A 21,367-nucleotide genomic window follows, 5' to 3' on the forward strand; every position below is an offset into this window, starting at 1 on the left:
CAGTCGTCGGACAGATGGCTGGAACGAGAAATAGCCTAATGGGCCCACCGACGGGAAATTACCAGAAAATCATAGGTCTTTTTCAGGAGACCGATCTATGTATGTACGATCATCTCATCTTCTATTTAGCTGAGGCTGATCTTGCGATTCTGTTATATTTTAATTTTATGATGATTTAAAATTTAGATCTATCTCAGAGATACTAATTTCCCACACACTGAACTATAAACCTTTTTTTCCCCATCCCATTTTGTTCTATATTTCTAGCAGGCCATATTTTTCCTTAGGAGGCCATATTTCTTTTGGCCACAAATATCAGCAGGCCGTATTTTACTTCCTATATTTCAAGCCATGCATGTAATTATCCGGACTATAAAGCACTTGACACACACATTTACACACATGTGTACCCAGCGATAGAAATAAGCAGATTTTTTTTTTTTTACTAGTCCACCGGACAAACACATCTAGAAATTGACTTGTCTGACAATATTTTCACTCGTCCAAATAAACAGTTTGTTTTATTCAAGTACAAGGACAATGTTTTTCATTGCTCAAAATGAAACTTCATTGAACATTTTTACTTGTCCACTGGACAACCACCAAGGTACATGTTTGTCCGAGCAGATTTTCACTTATCAGGACAAGGGCTTACTTCGAACACTGTGTACCCAGTACCTGTAATTAACTCCCACAGTTAACAAAAAGCAAAATATACAGGCAGGTATATAAAATGTATACCATAGCATAAAAGGCCTTTGATATACCAGTCGTGGGCACAGGTTGGAACGGGCAAATATTTAATAAGAGAATGGATTCACTAAGGTGGTTCAAACCCCACATCATGTACAGCCCAAGCCCTTCATGCACACTTTCTACCAACTGAGCTACAGGTTGCACTCTATTCACATCATAAGCCATTGTTAGATCAGCCCTGATATCAGCCACTATAGTGATGAGATAACAGGATATTTAACAACAGTCAGTGTGCTAATTCTATAGTTTTGGGGTGAAACGTAGCACAGTGGTAAAGCGCTCGCTTGATGCGCTATCGGTTTGGGATCGTTCCCCATCAGTGGGCCCATTGGGCTATAGCTTATATTTCTCATTCCAACCAGTGCACCACGACTGGTACATCAAAGGCCGTGGTATTGTGCTATCCTGTCTATGGGATGGCGCATATAAAAGATCCCTTGCTTCTAATCGAAAAGAGTAGCTCATGAAGTGGCGACAGCAAGTTTCCTCCCTTTATATCTGTGGTCCTTGACCATATAAGCGTAAATAAAATGTGTTGAGTGCATCGTTAAACAAACCATTTCCTTCCTTCCTTCTACAGTTAAGACTTAGTCTAGCTCCATACATTTCATTACAAAATTTAAATTATTTAAAAAAAAAAAAAAATCAACAATTATTGTTTAATGAGAAGTGACTTTCTTTTTTAATATGCAATATATATTGTGTTCCTAGATACTGTAAATGATATTGGTTCTAAAACTAAAATAGCATAGAGCTAGTAGAATTTAAGACAATGACAATTAAAATACAATCTGACTGCGCCCATATACTCAATCAACTCATTAAAATAATAAAACAACACAAGTCCCAACTAACATTTTAAAAATCAGTTTTCCAAATTTTTATAACTTATTATTATTACTTTTTATTAAAAACAAATCTGATAAATTGTTAAATGTATTCATTAAAGACAACATAAGTCTATTTTGAGTGAATGCATGTTTATATGGTCGGTGGTGGAGGTGGAGGGGGGGGCACCCAAACACCCACCCACCCTAGTGAGTCCAGAATCTTATAATCTATTCATTAAACTGACCATAAGTCTATTTTGAGTGAATTAATCCTTGATCAGGTGCGGGACGTAGCCCTGTGGTACAGGGTTCGCTCGATGCACGGTCGGTGTGGGATCGATCCCCATCGGTGGGCCCATTGCGCTATTTCTTGTTCCAGCCAGTGCACCACGACTGGTATATCAAAAGCTGTGATATGTACTACCCTGTCTGTGGAATGGTGCATATAAAAGATCCCTTGCTGTTAATCGGAAAGAGTAGCCCATGAAGTGGTGACAGTGGATTTCCTCTCTCAATATCTGTGTGGTCCTTAACCATATGTCTGACGCCATATAACCGTAAATAAAATGTGTTGAGTGTGTCGTTAAATAAAACATTTCTGAAACAACACAAACAAACTCTCATCCTAAAGTCCTTTTAGGATTGTAAAATAAGTGTATCTGTGAGATGGGCGGGAGGGAGGCATGGTCCCCTTTTGTGATACATCAACAATATCTGCCACAATCATGGGAGTAAGAATTCTGACAGATGCGTTTTAAAAAAAGTGAAGACAGTGTATATCATATTATTATTAAACATTAATATACTGTTCTATAGGCAGGCAGGTAGACTACTAGAAATTCTGGTGGGCTAGTCAATTTGTTGGTTCTAGTCTGGCGAGTAAATTAATATTTCCAATTTTCTGCACCCCTGACAAAATGTTCCCTGTCATGCAGCTAAAATGAAAAAAGATCAAATAATATAATTATATTTACCTGGTGGTTTCTCCTTTGTCCAGCATGTCCACATGGCAACTCGTCACAGACTTACATCTGAAACAGTGAGAAGTTCCTCACATCAGCACAGCTATTAATAAAACACACCAATCATTTCCCCGTGCACCGACACTATAACAATGACTTACTCAGGAAGCAGCCATATAATCATTATGAATCAACCATTTCACAAGTTAATTAACAGTCAGGTCCCTAACGTTACTCACAGCTATATATACATACATGTAGGTATCCAACACAGAACACCGTGTGATATACTGGAAAGTGATCTAAATAAAGATCCAGTCTCAATGCACACAGTCTATTACACTGTACGTCATATCTGTATCTGTTGGAGAGACTCGAGTAGTGTAAACATCCATAAATGTACATACACTAATCGAAACCAGTTCAAAGACACCTTATTATATATATGTACATGTATATGTATATGTATATGTATATGTATATGTATATGTATATGTATATGTATATGTATATGTACATATACATATACATATACCGGTACATATATATACATATACATATATATACATACATACATACATATATACATCTATATATGTATATATGTAGATTATATGTAGATATATATGTATATATGTATATATGTATATATATATATATATATATATATATATATATATATATATATACACACCAGGTAGTAGGGCTAAACATATATATGTATCTACATACACATGTAGCTTAAAATGGGGGGGACTGGGGGGAGGGGAGAAAAAAGTAAAGGCATATGCTATAGAGGTATTTCCTTAGACAAAAAGGCACTTCTAAAACAAAATGGGCACTTTTTCAAACATCTTATTCTATTTGGTATAGCTTCAAAGAACAATATCTTGGTTTAAGACTACGTACCAGATACTAAAGATGAAAATACATAATTTATATATTAATATCAGGCCTCAGATTGCAAGAGTAATCGTTTTGTTCATGTGCTTGCACAAGTCTATAGTTTAGACTACAGCAACTACTTTTCCTTCCCACTATAATTTGGAACATGATTTACAGGTCACACGAAATCAAATAGGTAACATTTCAGGCATTAACCTAAAACTAAGTGTAGGTTACACACGTTAAATTCTCTGAGCCATGAATAGAATATTGTTATTGTTGAAAATTTATAGATTTTTTACCTGCAGTGCCATCAACAGTATCCACAAAGCATGTAATTCCACAATTTATTACATTAATATTGCTAGTTAATTCATGGATAGATGTTCATGTACATCACACAAGTATCTTAAAGTGCAACTGTCCACTTAGGAACATCAATTATTCAATACAAGATATGTAATATCAAAACACCTCACTTGGTAACCCGCAAACAAGCCAATTGATTTTAATAACTGTATGGTACTGTATGAAATACTAACAATAGATAACGTTTGAGACATACGGTTAATTGACAATATACCGGACCAGCTGCGTGTACAGGCATTGATCAGTTACAGATCAGCTGTATATTATAGATCTATACACACCCACATGTAGATATATACACCGATTAGTACATAGCCATGAACTTGTTATTGTCTTGTTTGTCCTGACTACCATATTGTCATCCATTTCATAATCTTCAGCTATTTAAAATGCCTGTCTCGATCAACCAGAAATGAATGTTTTACTATTAACACTGCGGTACTTTTTAAACCAAACATGTACAGTCACCCCTGCTGTAACGGCCACCTGTATGACACATCCCTCAGTGATGAGTGGCCATGCACCTGTATTAAACATCCACCAATGTCAATTAAGAGGCCATAATTTTATTCTCCCAAATTATCTATGGTATTGTACTAACAACCATTCTTCATTAAGCAGCAACCTGTCTTAAAAGGCCACTGTTTGATACTCTGTTAATAGCAAACCTTGCAAGTGACCCTGGCAATCAGTAACGATGTGGAGTTTTTAATTCTCCATATGGAATCTTTTTTGCTGTGGACTAAATTGTTGTTTATAATTTCATGGCATATTTTTTTCACCATAGTAAATGTTTTTAATTACAGGGGTTACTTTGGTGGCTGTTTAACACCAAATTGTAATTGTTTTTAATTACAGGGGTTACTTTGGTGGCTGTTTAACACCAAATTGTAATTGTTTTTAATTACAGGGGTTACTTTGGTGGCTGTTTAACACCAAATTGTAATTGTTTTTAATTACAGGGGTTACTTTGGTGGCTGTTTAACACCAAATAGTAAATGTTTTTAATTACAGGAGTTACTCTGGTGGCTGTTTAACACCAAATTGTACTCGTTACCTCTTCTTTGGTGGGGGGGGGGGGGGACGTAGCCCAGTGGTAAAGCACTTGCTTGATGCACGGTCGGTTTGGGATCGATCCCCGTCAGTGGACCCATTGGGCTATTTCTCGCTCCAGCCCATGCACCACGACTGGTACATCAAAGGCCATGGTATGTGCTATCCTGTCTATGGGATGGTGCATATAAAAGATCCCTTGCAGATAATTGAAAAGAGTAGCTCATGAAGTGGCGACAGCGGGTTTCCTCCCTCAATATCTGTGTGGTCCTTAACTATATGTCTGATGCCATATAAATATAAACAAAATGTGCTGAGTGTGTCTTTAAATAAAACATTTCCTTCCTTCTTCTTTGGTATAAATATAAAATCAGTGACTTGGCAAATCTTTATTTGAATACACATGCACATATATTAGGATTTCTGCCATTGGGGTAACCTTTTGTCAAAATCAATTACTGTATGATTTTCTTAACCCTAACCCTAAACCTAACCCATTTTCTTTCTGGGGGATCAGGCCCCCATAGCCACTGTTGATTGTGGTTACATTCAATTCCATAGCCCCATACTCAAAAAAATTCTTTCTGGCAGAAGCACTGAATATATATAATATGTATGTCAGCTAGAGGTTTACAGGACATACAAAACATTTTTTCATGCAGTATGGTTTGACTTCCTTTAGCTTAGTTTTAAAATTTCCCTGAAGACGCCTGAACAGGCAAAAATTTGAATTAAAGAGGGATATATGACTTTCAAAAGAGGCTTCTGACTTTTTCTTTATAAAATATATTATCTCAAGCCCCCTTGCTACTTTAGAGAAGAGGTGCCAGCAACACAGAAGGATTTTCTATTTGTGTATGTGTGTGTATATATATATATATATATATATATATATATATATATATATATGGAAATGCTCAATAAAATGACACCTAGACCTTCCAAAACAGAAATATTGCATCCTAGCCTATGGGATGCTAAAGAATACAACATTTTCTGGTCATTATCTTCACTATCAATAATCAAGGACTGACCACATGTGCCTGTGATTCTGTGTAACAAGATAACTGTTGTTTTCATTGCCAAGACCACATTCAGAAATCAGATTTATCTTGTATAAAAATAGATTTAATCTATTGGAATGACCTGAGTTTATTCTTTGCTTCCCTTCTGCTATTATGGACAAGCTAAGTCGGTTCCAGAAATACTTTAAAAGAAAAATCCCCTCCATCAGCACTGCATGCTATAGTCTATGTGATCCCGTCACTGCTAAGTGGGCACTTACTAAATTATCTCCGTGAAGATTATATTTAAAAGAAGTCTAATGCAATATAAGCCCAGAACGCAAGAAGGAATGGAGTTTGAAAACAGACGATGCAAGCCCTTAAACATTCATCTGGCTCACATTTCTATGAATATGCATGCTTCTGAAAATAGGAATCTGAACAATTGTTTCATTCACAAGTCGCTCACATAAATTTAATTTTGTGTCACCTACATGTATTTTTCATTTGCACAGCAAAGTTGGGATGCCATTTACATAAACATTTAATGAGTTACACAAGTTAAAGAAAAGGATTACCTGAGTTTATTTTTTGCATAATTTAACCCATAAATGGGTTTGGCATATTTTCAGTTCTCAGAGACCAGGCTCCGTATTCATAAACGTACTTAAGTCAATGTATGATACTTATTTATGTACTTTAAGTATGTATTTAGGTATCATACACTGACTTAAGTATGTTTATGAATACGGAGCCTGACATGGAACAGTAATGTGATCTTGTGAAGGGGATGGTGTCTATATGTACATGTTTGTTTTGCTGTTGACACTGGGTCACGAGACAGAAAGGAGACCCACTGCCACCACACAATGTATGTTTTGCTGTTGACACTGGGTCACGAGACAGAAAGGAAACCCACTGCCACCACACAATGTATGTTTTCTTGTGTTTTGACACTGGGTCAAGAGAGAGAAAGGAAACCCACTGCCAACACACAAGCTCCTCCTTCCAAAAGTCAATCAGCAAAGCTGGGACCTTCCCACAGACAGGGCAGTACTTACCACTATCAGTCCTGTGACCCAGCACACGTACTCTTGTGAGCACAGAGTTAAATCACATCTTGACCTAGGGGAAGGCTCTCACGTACTGGCCTCAGTGGCTCAGTGGCCATCACCACCATTGCAGAAATGTAATACATATATTCAGCCATCTACATTGCTACCAGGAAATGTTTTATTTAACGAAGCACTATACACATTTCATTTACAGTTATATGGCATCAGACATATGGTTAATTAAAGACCACACAGATATTGAGGGAGGAAACTTACTGTCGCCACTTCATGGGCTATTCTTTTCAATTAGCTGCAAAGGATCTTTAAATGGCACCATCCCGTTAGACAGGATAACACATACCACAGCCTTTGATGTACCAGTTGTGTAACAGTACCATCAGTAAATCAGTTATTTATCACAACTACAGGGCTTGTACATGTAACAGTACCATCAGTAAATCAGTTGTTTATCACAACTACAGCAATCTTTCAGCATCCAGTTACGACATGTTTTTAACAAGGTTGAGCTATTCATGACCTGACAACATATCATGTGGGGATCAAGTAGAAATATTAGTTTTCACAGAATCAAGATGGACAATGTCAAATTTCCATATTAATGATATAAATTTGGGGAATCGATCTCTTGCAAGAAATGGCATTAATAACTGATCCGATAGATGGCGCTTTCATTGTCTGCCCACTGAAGACAGAGTTGCTAAGTATGACTATGGAATATGATTATTTAATATGTGATAACAGACACATTATGATGAGCATTATCACACCTGAGTTATGCAGGAGTAGAAATTGACAGCTGATAAGACTGTTCATGAACAAGTCTCTAATGCTACGACTATAGTCTTGGGGTCCACAACTGGCATAGCCTAGGAGCCTGTGCCTTCTCAAGACCATGCTGCAGTCACTACTTGTACATGTGTAGGTCCTAAAGCAGGGGTTGAAATAAAAAAAAATTACCACTATCCCAAAGGAATAGTGAATTTAAAAAACAACTATTCCATCTAAAAATGTACTATCCCTTCAATTATTAATGTACCACTAGTTTTCCTGACTGTGCTACGTCGCCCTGTACAACATTGCATAACGAACAATTGTTTATATACCTATGTCTATGCATTACTGCGTACTAGCTGGAATTACTAACGAACTCACTCCAAACATTAGTCTCAATCAAAAAGACATTTAATTTGTACCGGTAAGTGCGAGGATTTGTTCTGCAGAAAAATGTAGCTGAAGAAAAAGCATAAGCGGAATAGTCGCAGGTGATTACGGTATTCCATGCTTTATTTTCACTTTCATGACGGAATACTGGAAGAATTGTTTTACTATTCCGTTTCGAAATTTACTATTTGCAGAATAGCGTAAAATTTGACCCCTGTAAAGTGTTAATATTATTATGTATTATGTTCAGGGCTTTTACATGTAGTTGGGGGCGCGACATAGCCCAGTGGTAAAGCGCTCACTCGATGCGCGGTTGGTCTGGGATTGATCCTCATCAGTGGGCCTATTAGGCTATTTCTCATTTCAGCCAGTGCACCACAAATGGATTATCAAAGGCTGTGGTATGTACTACCCTATCTGTGGGATGGTGCATATAAAAGAACCTTTGCTGCTAATCGAAAAGAGTTGGGGTTGGGAATATTCATATTTACAAAATAAAATTAACTGCAATATTTGACTTTTTTCACTAGCCGTCGGGCATGGAAATAGTTGTTATTTACTAGCCCAACATTGAATATCACTAGCCATGGGAGTGGAGCTACCATAATCTAGAAGCCCTGAACAATACTACATGAGTGGCCATTAGATACCATTTATATTACAAGTTGTTTTTAAACACATTGTAAGATATAAATAGTATTTAACAGAATGTAGTATTTGGTTTCTTACATACATGAATCCTCAAAAATATATAATAAATTTTTAAGTTTTTCAACTAAAATTTTCTTCATACATCAAAGAGTAATCAGTTTTAGGTTAACTTATACATCACTGATCAATCAGTTTAGATTGTGCTTATTTCATTGGATTGTATGGCTGTGACGACTGTGTTATATCATAAATAACAAGCCTGCGGAACGTATCCCAGTGGTTAAGCGCTAGCTTGATGCGTGGTCGGTCTTGGATCGATCCCCATCTATGGGCCTATTGGGCCATTTCTCGTTCCAGCCAGTGCACCATGACTGGTATATTAAAGGCCGTGGTTTGTGCTATCCTGTCTGTGGGATGGTGCATATAAAGGATCCCTTGCCACCAACAGAAAAATGTAGTGGGTTTCTTCTCTAAGACTATATGTCAAAATTATCATATTTGACATCCAATAGCCGATGATTAAATAAATCAATGTGCTCTAGTGGTGTCGTTAAACAAGACATATACTGTACTGAATGGCCTAGTGTTAAAGAGAAATCACAATCTGGCTTCTTTTTTCCTTTTTCCTTTATTATAATATTAAAATGAATCTATATTTGTACATACATACCTGTTTGTCACCCGTTGTACAATAAAGTCTTATAGCTGTTTGCAGTGAGAGAATTCTGAACATCAAACATTCCACTTGGCCTGCAAAACAGTAAAAAAGATTATTATATATAGGTATACATGTACATGTAATCAATATGGTTGTGATTTTTTTTTTTTTTTTTTTTTTTTTGGGGGGGGGGTTTGAAGCCTGGCAATTAAATTATTACTGGAGGTTAGCAAGGTTTTATTCATCCATTTCTGTATTCAGTTTTCACCTCATGCTGACTGCCTGTTGAACTGATATTTATCTTTCTGATCACCTGCGTTGACGTTTCCAAATGATGGTCACCTGTATATGGACACCTGCTGTAGTTGATGCTGTACATGTGTGTGTTGATGTGTACAGGATTAATATTCAAAAATAACTTTTAAACTGTTGGTGCTCAAGTTATTTTGGCAAGTTTAGAATCGATTCATATAAAATTATTACCATTACTTTTAACTTCTAATTTATTAACTCCACGTCCAAATGAATTAATTACATGTATAAGGGAAATGCAGCTACAGGTACATTGTACATGTAGGTGTGAATAACAAAACACAGAGATCAAAAGAATAAAACAATGGAATGATTCTTTGTTAAAATTTAACATCATGACATTATATGCACAACATTTAAAACAAACATTCTGCTTAAAGGAGAGGACAATTAAGACATTTGGCCTGGTATGCATATTCAATGATATATAACGCACATTATTGCTTAATATCAACACGTATAATCGTATAGTTAATTAATAAAACGGTTAAATGTGACGACTATTATATATAACGGGCGCAGCCATTTTGTACCATCTCAGTGAGTACGCCCCCTCTGGCGAGCTGGTGGTTACGTAATACGTGTAACGTCAGGAATGAGCCTTAGAACTAGAGAAACACAATCTACCTGGTTTTTGCTGGATGATAAATAGTCATACACTGCAATGTTCTGTAATAATACACATCCCAGTAAGCCAGCAATAAGTATATCCAGCACTATATATATTATTTTTCAATACAAAATAAAATACCATTGTCAAAGTGGCTACACAACAAGTCGAAACAATTAACAATGTTTTACCCATGCATTAACCTACGTACTGAAATGATACAAGGAGTGTTTTCTTAGTTAATTGGTCTATGCTGTTTGTTGCTTCTACCTGTGATTCCTGATTGGCAGCTGTGTATTTGATTGGTAACCAGACGAGCCAATTAACTGACGCTGTCTAGACACAAAAATACATACCGGTATTGTGGAATATTACCTGTCACCCCTAAAATTGTAATGAACATGGTTTATTATTGTAAATAGTTCTGTAAAACTATTGATTAAGTAGACTTTTCCATCTAAAACCACAGAACTGACCAATTACGTAGTCCCAAAGAAAAGAAAATTATCACTTAGGTATCGTGGGTTGTCGTTTTTGCTCCAAAATAGCATATCAATAGGCCTAATAGTGTACATTTTTCCTTTGGATTATTAAACAGAGAAAAATACTATAACCCCATTTTGTTCCGTTAATGCAACTTGAAATATATTTAGTTAAATAGTTTATTATATTATTACGTCATTTATGCTGTTTTACAAGTCAGGTTGATCAAAGAGAAGCGCCTTGTCGAAAATTACTGCTTTTGTTTACTCTGTACATACAGGAGATGGTCAGGAGTTGACGTCACTTCGCCCCAAGCTATCCCACCGGACGTCACAAAAAAGAAACAAAATGGCTGCCCCCAGTTAGCAGGAATAATCATGTTTTTTTATTAACTCTAAAATTACGCGTTTTTCATTTGCTAAAGTGTCAGTATGTGTTGGTGGTCCGGGTATGCATCTTTCCAACACATAAGGCTCTTGTTTGAGTTGACCCTGCCTTTAACTGTAAAAAATATTTATCTGGTAATTAACGTTTGTGTTCAATTAAACACTGTACGTTAAATATATGGGGACTTTATGTTTGTATGGGGCTTTTTGTTGGAGGTATTTAAGTTTTGTTTTGTTTTTGTTTTGTTTTGCTTGGAGTTTTTTTTGGGAGGGGGCTTAATTTCTTTTTTATAGATCTATAGAAAAAAAACGTATACCAAGAACATTTTGTATACATGTAGATCTTCAGAATAGAGGATATTATACGAGTGTCCATGACAGACGATGTTTACGACACGAGTGTCTAAATTATCATATTTCCCGAGCGAGAGCGTAAACATCGTCTGTCATGGACACGAATGTAATATTCTGTTTATTACTGTAGAACTGTCTTGCTAAATGAACATTCCAGTCATTGTTTACAAACTAACGTTTCCTTAACGGCGGAGTAATGTTTGTTCATCGATGTCTTGAAAACCAAATCACAACCTGTTCTAAAGTTACGTGATATTTATACGCCCATAAGTAAAGAGTACACATGTATCAACAGTTGTAAATTGTATAGCATGTGTATACTAAAATGCAAACAAATACACAGTAATTGAAATAATTAGTTTTGAATTTGAATGACGTCAGTATTCCAATGACGTCACTTTGCATCTCCTTACAATAACTATAAATTGGGTACATGACGTTTCCGTTTTAAGAATGCTGGAAAAATTCCAATGCAAAATTGCTATTGAATTTTTGTTTGTTTGAACATTATTAATGCACCTGAATGTGTTTGAAGAAAATCTTGTGATTAAAACATTGTACCTTTTACTAAATATGGCTTTCAAGTGAAATTACAGTAAGATATGCTACATTTATTATGTACGAAGCCAAAACAAGGGTGTGAAAGGTGACTCGTCGACCTTAGTATAGATTTCTAACAGTTGTGAACATTATATATTCATAATTAATGTTTGATGTGTCACAACTACATCGTAATATAATACAAGTTATCATAAATAATCAATTAATGTTTTATTAAATTAATTAAAAACACGTATTTGTCATTAAGGCATGTGATCAGCTTACACTCGAAATAAAAATGTATTAATGAAGAAAGTAGTATCTGTGGAATGTCGTGTCAGCTAATCAGAAAGAAATGTACTCTTACAACAGCTAATGTTAAATGACAATGTCAGGACATACGATTTAGTTATGACATACGAGGGAAATCGTACGATAAATATGACCCTCGTTATGCTTATAGGTAATAAAAGATTATATACTACACGTTTTATCTGCAGTCGTACATGTACATGTTTGTGGGGACGATATTATTCATTTGACCCATCTTGGAGCCAACCAAATTGCAAGATAGCAAGATCTTCTTCGAGTATTATTAGCTTAGCTATAGGTGCCCCCCCCCCCCCACTCCCCCCCACCCAAAAAAAGCTTAGCTATAGGCCCAAAACATAAGCAAACATTTCAAGGAACATCAAGTTTTTACAACAATGGTGCTATATTCTATATCATTATTTAAACAAACCAACACCCCAGCACATTATTTACATCAGCAGCTAATCTGGGTACCTATAGTATTATAATTGTGACACTTGGCGATGTTAACCAGTGGTTCTGTTAATATTGTGACACTTGGCGATGTTAACCAGTGGTTTGTTATAATTGTGACACTTGGCAATGTTAACCAATGGTTCTGTTATAATTGTGACACTTGGCGATGTTAACCAGTGGTTCTGTTAATATTAATTGTAACACTTGGCAATGTTAACCAGTGGTTCTGTTATAATTGTGACACTTGGCGATGTTAACCAGTGGTTCTGTTATAATTGTGACACTTGGCGATGTTAACCAGTGGTTCTGTTAATATTGTGACACTTGGCGATGTTAACCAGTGGTTCTGTTATAATTGTGACACTAGGCGATGTTAACCAGTGGTTCTGTTATAATTGTGACACTTGGCGATGTTAACCAGTGGTTCTGTTAATATTAATTGTGACACTTGGCAATGTTAACCAGTGGTTCTGTTATAATTGTGACACTTGGCAATGTTAACCAATGGTTCTGTTATAATTGTGACACTTGGCGATGTTAACCAGTGGTTCTGTTAATAATACAAAACATTCTCTTTTCTAAGTGTCAGGCCAGTGAGAATTACAAATCTGCTTTACTCATTTATATATATCTATAAAATATGGAAAAAATTGTCTCAAAACTATTTTTAAATCCCAACGTTTCGGTTAAAAAGTTTAAACTTCCTCAGGAGAATGAAATAAAGATTATTATGTTCATGTAAGTTTTGACCGAACTATTATGCACAAAATGAAAAATAGGAAAATTTCACTGCGTAAGTGATGCACGAATGAAACAATCGCGGTCTCCTAAGAGTCCTGAGTGTACACGGTCATTAGAAATAATCACCATTCATGTGAGATGAGTAAAACTTGGGTTAAGCTAAAGTTTGTTTCGTTTAACTACACCACTAGAGCACATATTGATTAATTAATCCTCAGCTACTGGATGTCAAATACTTGGTAATTCTGACACGTACGTGTAGTCATCATATTAGTTCTGCAGCAAGGGATCGTTTATATGCACTTTGCAACAGACATGTAGGAAAGCACATATCACGTCTTTTGACCAGTTGTGGTGCACTGGTTGGAACGAGAAAAACCCCAATCAGTTGAATGAATCCACCGAGATTGTTCGATCCTGCGACGCAAGCACCTCAAACTAGCACTTAACCAACTGAGCTAAATCTCACCCCTGGGTTAAGCTAGTCACATGAGATATTGGAAGTTGTTGTCTTCCTGATTAGGGCTAATAAAACATTTTTATGTCTATTGGAGCTGACAATTATTATTCTCTTGTGGCATTTCGGGACATCTCATCCTATATGTGCATGTATGATATTACATCTATTTGAAAAATTACATTCATTCTTATCCTCGGCTAGCTCTGGCAATCACAAAATTCGTCAACTGCTAATTTTGAAAGCAGATGGCAAATTTTATTTTACTTTGGCAAAATAATTTCATATAATACTTTTTAGAAAATAACTGACAATTTCTGCAATTTTTGAAGTTTAATAGACAATTTGGTGAATAGTTTTGCTCACCCAGAGTTAGCCCTGTTATCTTAGTCAAATGAATATCCATGACTTATTTTTGTCTCCTTGTTCATACTGATGTAATCTGACTCATCAGTTTAGTAGCAGAGGGTTACCAACTGGAAACAGTTTTTTAAGTGATAGAAATTTACAACCAATTTAATCTCATAAAAATTGAAGTTTGTAGCATGCAGGAAGTCAAAAAAGCACGTACACAATGGAAACTTCCTGTAACACAGTAGTCTTGAAACCAAACTTAAAAGACTGGACAAATAAATCTATGAACCCATGAAAACTGTCACCTAGTTTTGTTCCAAAACTAACCACACAGGAGGGCTATATGCTAGCTTCATTAAGGACTGAAAACTGTCACCTAGCTGTGTTCCAAAACTAACCACATGGGAGGGCTATATGCTAGCTTCATTCAGGACTCTGAAAATTGTGAGACCGAATGTTTTGTTAAAGTTTGTTTTATTTAATGACACCACTAGAGTACACTGATTTACATGTATTATCATCGGCTATTGGAAAGAAAAAAGAAAGACATGTTTTATTTAACGACGCACTCAACATTTTATTTACGGTTATATGGCATCAGACATGTGGTTAAGGACCACACAGATATTGAAAGAGGAAACCTGCTGTCGCCACTTTATGGGCTACTCTTTTTGATTAGCAGCAAGGGATCTTTCATATGCACCATCCCACAGACAGGGTAGTACATATATATCACGGCCTTTGATATGGCAGTCGTGGTGCAGTGGCTGGAACAAGAAATAGCCCAATGGGCCCACCGATGGGGATCGATTCCACACCTACCGCGCATCGATCGAACACTGTACCACTGGGCTACATCAAGTTATTTCTTCTGATATGTGCGTGTTCCATTGATAACATGTCTTATTAGACATACATACAACACTCACGTCTCACTGACAGCATGGTGAACATATCCAATTATGAGTGAAATCATCATTGAATAGAGTTAGGCAAATGACATATGGTAAATTTGATTTTATTATTGCGATTTATTTTACGTACAATTTATTTTAGCCATGGAAATATTTGTGTATACGGTAGTCTTATAGAGGAAACCTGCAATATTTTTCCGTAAGAAGCAAATTCTTCAAGCCCTCAGATTTCATAAAAACTATCGTTTCCGGAATCATGTTGGTAAAATCACGGAACCAAAATTTTGTTTCACATGATTATTATATTGGGTATGACTATTCAACAATTTTTTAATTTTTTTTATTAAACAGTTTCGTATGGGTTCCTATGATGACAAGACATGGAACCAAAAAAGAAGACACTTTTAACTGTATGCCCATAAATGATTATAGTAAATAATTTTATCTACTAGTTAGTAGAAAATAATTTTTTATTGGAGAATCTTGATCACAAACAGGAAATGTTTCATTTAACGACACACTCAACATATGCTATTTACAGTTATATGGCGTCAGACACATGGTTAAGAACCACACAGATTTTGAGATAGGAAACACGCTGTCGCCATTTCATGGGCTACTCTTTTATATCTTTTATATGCACCATCCCACAGACAGGGTAGTACATACCATGGCCTTTATTACACCAGTTGTGGAGCATTGACTGGAAAGAGAAATAGCCCAATGGGTCTACCGACGGGAATCGATCTTAGACCGACCGCGCATCAAGTGAATGCTTTACCACGGTCTACGCTCTGCTCCTTATCACAAACAGATGCTCACATATAACTATGATATATATATAGCACCTTTAAGTGGTTGCAAGATTGTATAAATGTCTAATGCACTTATATTTAATTTATTTTCAATAAATATGCTTGTCATAATTAATAATTTATACTGCAATTCAAAATAATAAGTTAACTTGCAGTTTTAAGTTAAACATTTTTTTTAAGGTAAGAATATCGATCAAAATGTGTTATAGTCTGTTCCAATAAAGGTCACAAATCACCTGTTTACTGTTATATTTATTTTAATTTTAAGAGTAACCACCACTTTGTACATCAATGAGAGCCAAAACAAGTAAATGGTAAATTAGGTAGAGTATCATTAAATACGTATTTACAAAATATTTACTTGTCAGTTTAACATGAAAGAAATAATTGACAAAAATCATTTTTATTCTATTTCCGACAGTACTTTAGGCTGTATTTTTACATTCCAAGTAAGGAAGTAAGTTTCACTTACATGTACAATTATGCATAACAGAAAAATCCTGGTATATACACGTTATGGACCCTGCATTTTTAAATTAAACTTAAAACACATTTAAAATATGTTTATCTGAAAATTAACAAACATTTACAGGAATAGAAACTAATGATTGCCCTCTTGCCTCATGGGGCGATCATACTGGCCCGAATGAGCTTCCATTTGTTTTCCGTACATATGAAAGTGGTGTGATTTTTTAAACTGGCCGAATGTCCCTCTGAATGTGTTTTCCCCAATGTATCACCGAATGCTTTCCGTTTGTTTTCCGAATGTTTTCAGTATGGTTTCAGAATGCTTTCAGAATAGACCGAATACTTCCCGCATGTTGACTTCGAAATGTTTCCTTTCCGAACGCTTTCCGTATGCTTTCCGAATGCTTTCAGAACACGGCGAATCGACCTAGAATGGACCGAACTCTTTCCGCACGCTTTCCGAACGTTTTCGGCTTACTAGGTCCATTCGGGGTGTTCGGAAAGCATACGAAAACCAGGACCTCCAAATTTTCATTCCAAATGCACCAAGAACTAGACGCATGCTTCCCGAACGTTTTCCGTACATGCCGTATGCTCCTAGAATGCTTCCCGAATACACATGGACGCCACATTCGGATGGTCGATGAAAATTATTTTGAACATGCACAACAAATTTTTGGAGCTACCGAATGCCGTTCCGTATGCATCCGTACGGAGCCGAACAGCCAGTATGCTCCTAGAACACACCGAATGCTTCCCGAATATGATCCGTTCGCTCCCCGAACACCCAAATTCCTATTCGGAAAACAAACAGAATGGCATTTGGGCCAGTGTGATCAGGCCATCAGGCAATTTAAATGATGCTATTTCGCCATGATACACTAGCTACATACATGAATGTACATGCAGTGCTCACACTATCTCACATTTTGGTTTAGCCAATTTTTTAAAAAAAATTCAGATACTTGTATAGTATTTCCTTGAAGGTTTTTTTTAAAAATCTCATTAATTTAAAGAATCTTTTATATTAGCCAAAGACTAAATGTTGTAGCTACTTTGTACAAAAACGTGTTAATTTGGCAATGAATAGGGCGAGCCCTGAATTTTAAATGTGCATGTAGGTAACTGTGATGTGCATGTAGGTAACTGTGATGTGCATGTAGGTAACTGTGATGTACATGTAGGTAACTGTAATGTGTATGTGTTTATTAACAGCTTGTTAGAGAAGCCCAAGACATGCAGGTTTCATCTTCTCGGGAAACGTTTGTTTTGTTTAACCACACCACTAGAGCACATTGATTTATTAATCATCCACTATTGGATATCAAACATTTGGTAATTTAGAGATGAAACCTGCTACATTTTTCCATTAGTAGCAAGGGATCTTTTATATGCACAATCACACAGACAGGATAGCACATACCTTGGCCTTTGATATACCAGTCATGACGCACTGACTGGTATGAGAAATAGTCCAATGGGCCCACCAACAGGGATTGATTCTAGACTGACCGTGCATCAAGCAAGTTCGTGCTTTATCACCAGGCTACATCCCACTCCCATATATTCTCAGTATGAGGAACAATTGTTTTTCTTGGGGACTACTACATTTTCTATCCTACCTTCTACATGTAATTCCCGGACCAATAGAAATCAGGGTTTAAGCTGTCATTCGCCAAATGCGAATTAATATTGATTTTGACGAAAATATTTCATTATCAAATCACCAAAAAGCTAATTAGAAAATCCTGTTTCATTATCTTCTGCTATTTGTTTTTGAGGAGTATTTGTTAATACAATAAAATGCATACAGGTGGGAAATATGTTTACAAGTCGGAAATAACAACTTCCGAGTAAACACAAATGCAACATTAGTCTCGCTATTTGTTATTTGTACATCTACTTTGCGCATGCTTGTTTTGAGCCACTTCCATCAGATTCTGTAACCGGCTTTATTTTTGTCAATCGGAATAGCTCATTCTTTTTCGCTCCCATCATGTCGCCGATGTCATGTGATTTGTTGCATGCGGAAAAAGCTGACATGTCTCGATTGACTGTTCATGGAATACCACTTACCGAGTATATCATAAAGGATCATTAAAACACTAATTAAACTGGTTAACTCTATCTTTATTTTTGCTGAATATTTAACAATGTACTGTCATTACAACTCCTAGCAATAGCAAAAACTGGGTGCAGTAAGCAAAAATTGGCAGATGATTGCGATTTAGATGCATGTAATATTTTTTATCATCACACATATATAATTAGCAATTTTATCAATGCGTTCAAATGGTGCCAGTTAATATACATATATTTTGGGGCCAAACTGCTAATAATGTTTTAAGTCCAGCTTAAACCATGAGAAATATTTCTTAATTTCTACCCCTGATGTACATATACATGTATAAACGCCTGATGACACAGATTAAAATGAATCGGCACAGATATGAACTGTTTATAGTGAATCTTAAGCAACAACAGATAGCAGCCATGATAAATGTTACTTTTCAATGCAGGTGACAGGCAGGTCATTTATGATTTAATTGCCTGTATGGTAGTGCTGTTTCATGTAAACAAATATTTTCTGAATCAAGAATGTGCATGGGTCAAAGCGATAACATCATTCCTTAATATTAATTTATACAGGATCACATACACACACACACAGACAGACAGACAGATACACACACACAACCCTCCCGCCATTAATAATTGATATATCAAGGAATTTACCTGTCCGACGTGATTGAGAAAATTAGCAAAAGTACATTGTAAATCATACTTGAAATATTTTTTTCAAACCACTGAATGATGCAGTACACCACTGTTAAATTAATTATTGGAAAACACATAATTATATATATATATATATATATATATATATATATATATAGGGTTTCTGCCAGAGGGTAAAATGGGTATGGCGCCATACTCAATGTTTTTTGCAGATTTTATTTTTTAAAGTTAACAATTTTGACAAAATTACTTACTCTTATCATTACTGTATGATTGTTTTAACTCTACCCTAACCCTAACCCATTTCTTTTCTGGGGGAGGTTCCCCATACAACCTGTTAACTGAGGTTGCATTCAATTCCACAGTGTCATACCCAATAATTTCTTCCTGGCAGACACACTGATATATTGGGAATTTTTACAATAGAATTTGGGAATTTTCAGTGCCACTTTCTTTTGGGGAGGCATCTATGTTCGAACCCACATAACGCCGAGACAAATCCCTGCTACCCACCCACCCCCCACTCCACCCCATCTGCTTAGAATTTACAGATGGTTACTGTTCTGTACACAATATAGGTCTAATGCAGACTTCCTGCTTGCTTGCATGGTTCTACTGCATTGATCTTCCCAAACTGTGTATTGATCTCTTGCTTTGTTTAACAACTGACATGTTTAGCATATTTAATGAATAAATAAATGAATGAATGAATGAATAAGTGAATGAATGAATAAGTAAATGAATGAATGAATGAATGAATGAACGAACGAACGAACGAATGAAATGGAACCACAATGCTCAACGGTGCAGACCATGTGACAATATTTTGCTATCATGAACAAGCAGCTCCTGACAATTAAAGCTTCTCATTCCAGCCAGTGCACCATGATGTATATCAAAGGCTGTGGTATGTGCTATCCTGTCTGTGGGATGGTGCAGATATAAAAGATCACTAGCGACTAATGGGAAAATGTAACGGGTTTCCTCTCTATGACTAAATGTCAAAATTACCACATTTGTAACCAAACAATTCTAATAGTGGATGATTAATAAATCAATGTGCTCTAGTGGTGTCGTTAAACAAAAACTTTATTATTAACTTGCAGATCTACAAATGTATGTATGATTGAATAAATATTTGTTTTGTTTTATTTTATATTCTTTTTAAAAATTATTTTGAAAATAAAATGGAATGGTTATTATTTATTGATGTACATGTACCATAGACTTATAATAAGAATAAAAAAAAATCATTAATTAATTGTAAAGTTTAACAACACCAAAACACAAAATTACAAATAGGCTATTGGGATTGTTATTAACATTAATACTGATTCAAATTTGATATATATCAGGACTTCTAGATTATGATAGCCCAAATCCCATGGCTAGTGATATTCAATGTCAGGCTAGTAAATAACTAATACAGGGCTTCTAGATTATGATAGCCCCAATCCCATGGCTAGTGATATTCAATGTCAGGCTAGTAAATAACTAATACAGGGCTTCTAGATTATGACAGCCCCAATCCCATGGCTAGTGATATGCAATGTCAGGCTAGTAAATAACTAATACAGGACAAATTTCTAGATTATGACAGCCCCAATCCCATGGCTAGTGATATTCAATGTCAGGCTAGTAAATAACTAATACAGGACAAATTTCTAGATTATGATAGCCCCAATCCCATGGCTAGTGATATTCAGTGTCAGGCTAGTAATTAACTACTTTTGCCATGCCCGACGGCTAGTGATTTTTTTTTTTTTGTCAAATGTTGCAGTTGTCTATTTTTAAATATGAATATCATGCCCCCCTCCCCCAATGTTAGTGGTTTTAAGCTATAGCTCTCTCTTTAGTGATATCTGATTATTATTATTATTTAGTCAAATTGTATTAAAGGCACAGACACCAAGTTTAGTTAAATCTCAAAAACGTGCAACACACTTTTGGATAGGATTATAACAGAGAGATGCTAAAGTCTGATGTTTAAATGGGGAAATACCATCAAAAATAACCTGAGC

General features: G+C 35.8%; 1 protein-coding gene across 2 annotated transcripts in view; it reads right to left on the bottom strand.

Annotated features, from left to right (window-relative positions):
- The window catches only part of LOC121387144 (phospholipid-transporting ATPase ID-like), a 133,383-nt gene that overhangs the window by 102,136 nt on the left and 9,880 nt on the right, over positions 1-21,367 (bottom strand). For both annotated transcript variants that reach the window (XM_041518172.1, XM_041518178.1), the window contains exons 2-3: positions 9,418-9,497; positions 2,561-2,617 (exon numbers count right to left, since the gene is read on the bottom strand). In XM_041518172.1, the coding sequence (XP_041374106.1) occupies positions 2,561-2,594 (34 nt within the window). In that variant the 5' untranslated portion in view covers positions 2,595-2,617; positions 9,418-9,497. The remainder of the gene's footprint in view (positions 1-2,560; positions 2,618-9,417; positions 9,498-21,367) is intronic.

Source organism: Gigantopelta aegis, chromosome 2, assembly GCF_016097555.1.
Source record: "Gigantopelta aegis isolate Gae_Host chromosome 2, Gae_host_genome, whole genome shotgun sequence".
NCBI lineage: Eukaryota > Metazoa > Mollusca > Gastropoda > Neomphalida > Peltospiridae > Gigantopelta > Gigantopelta aegis.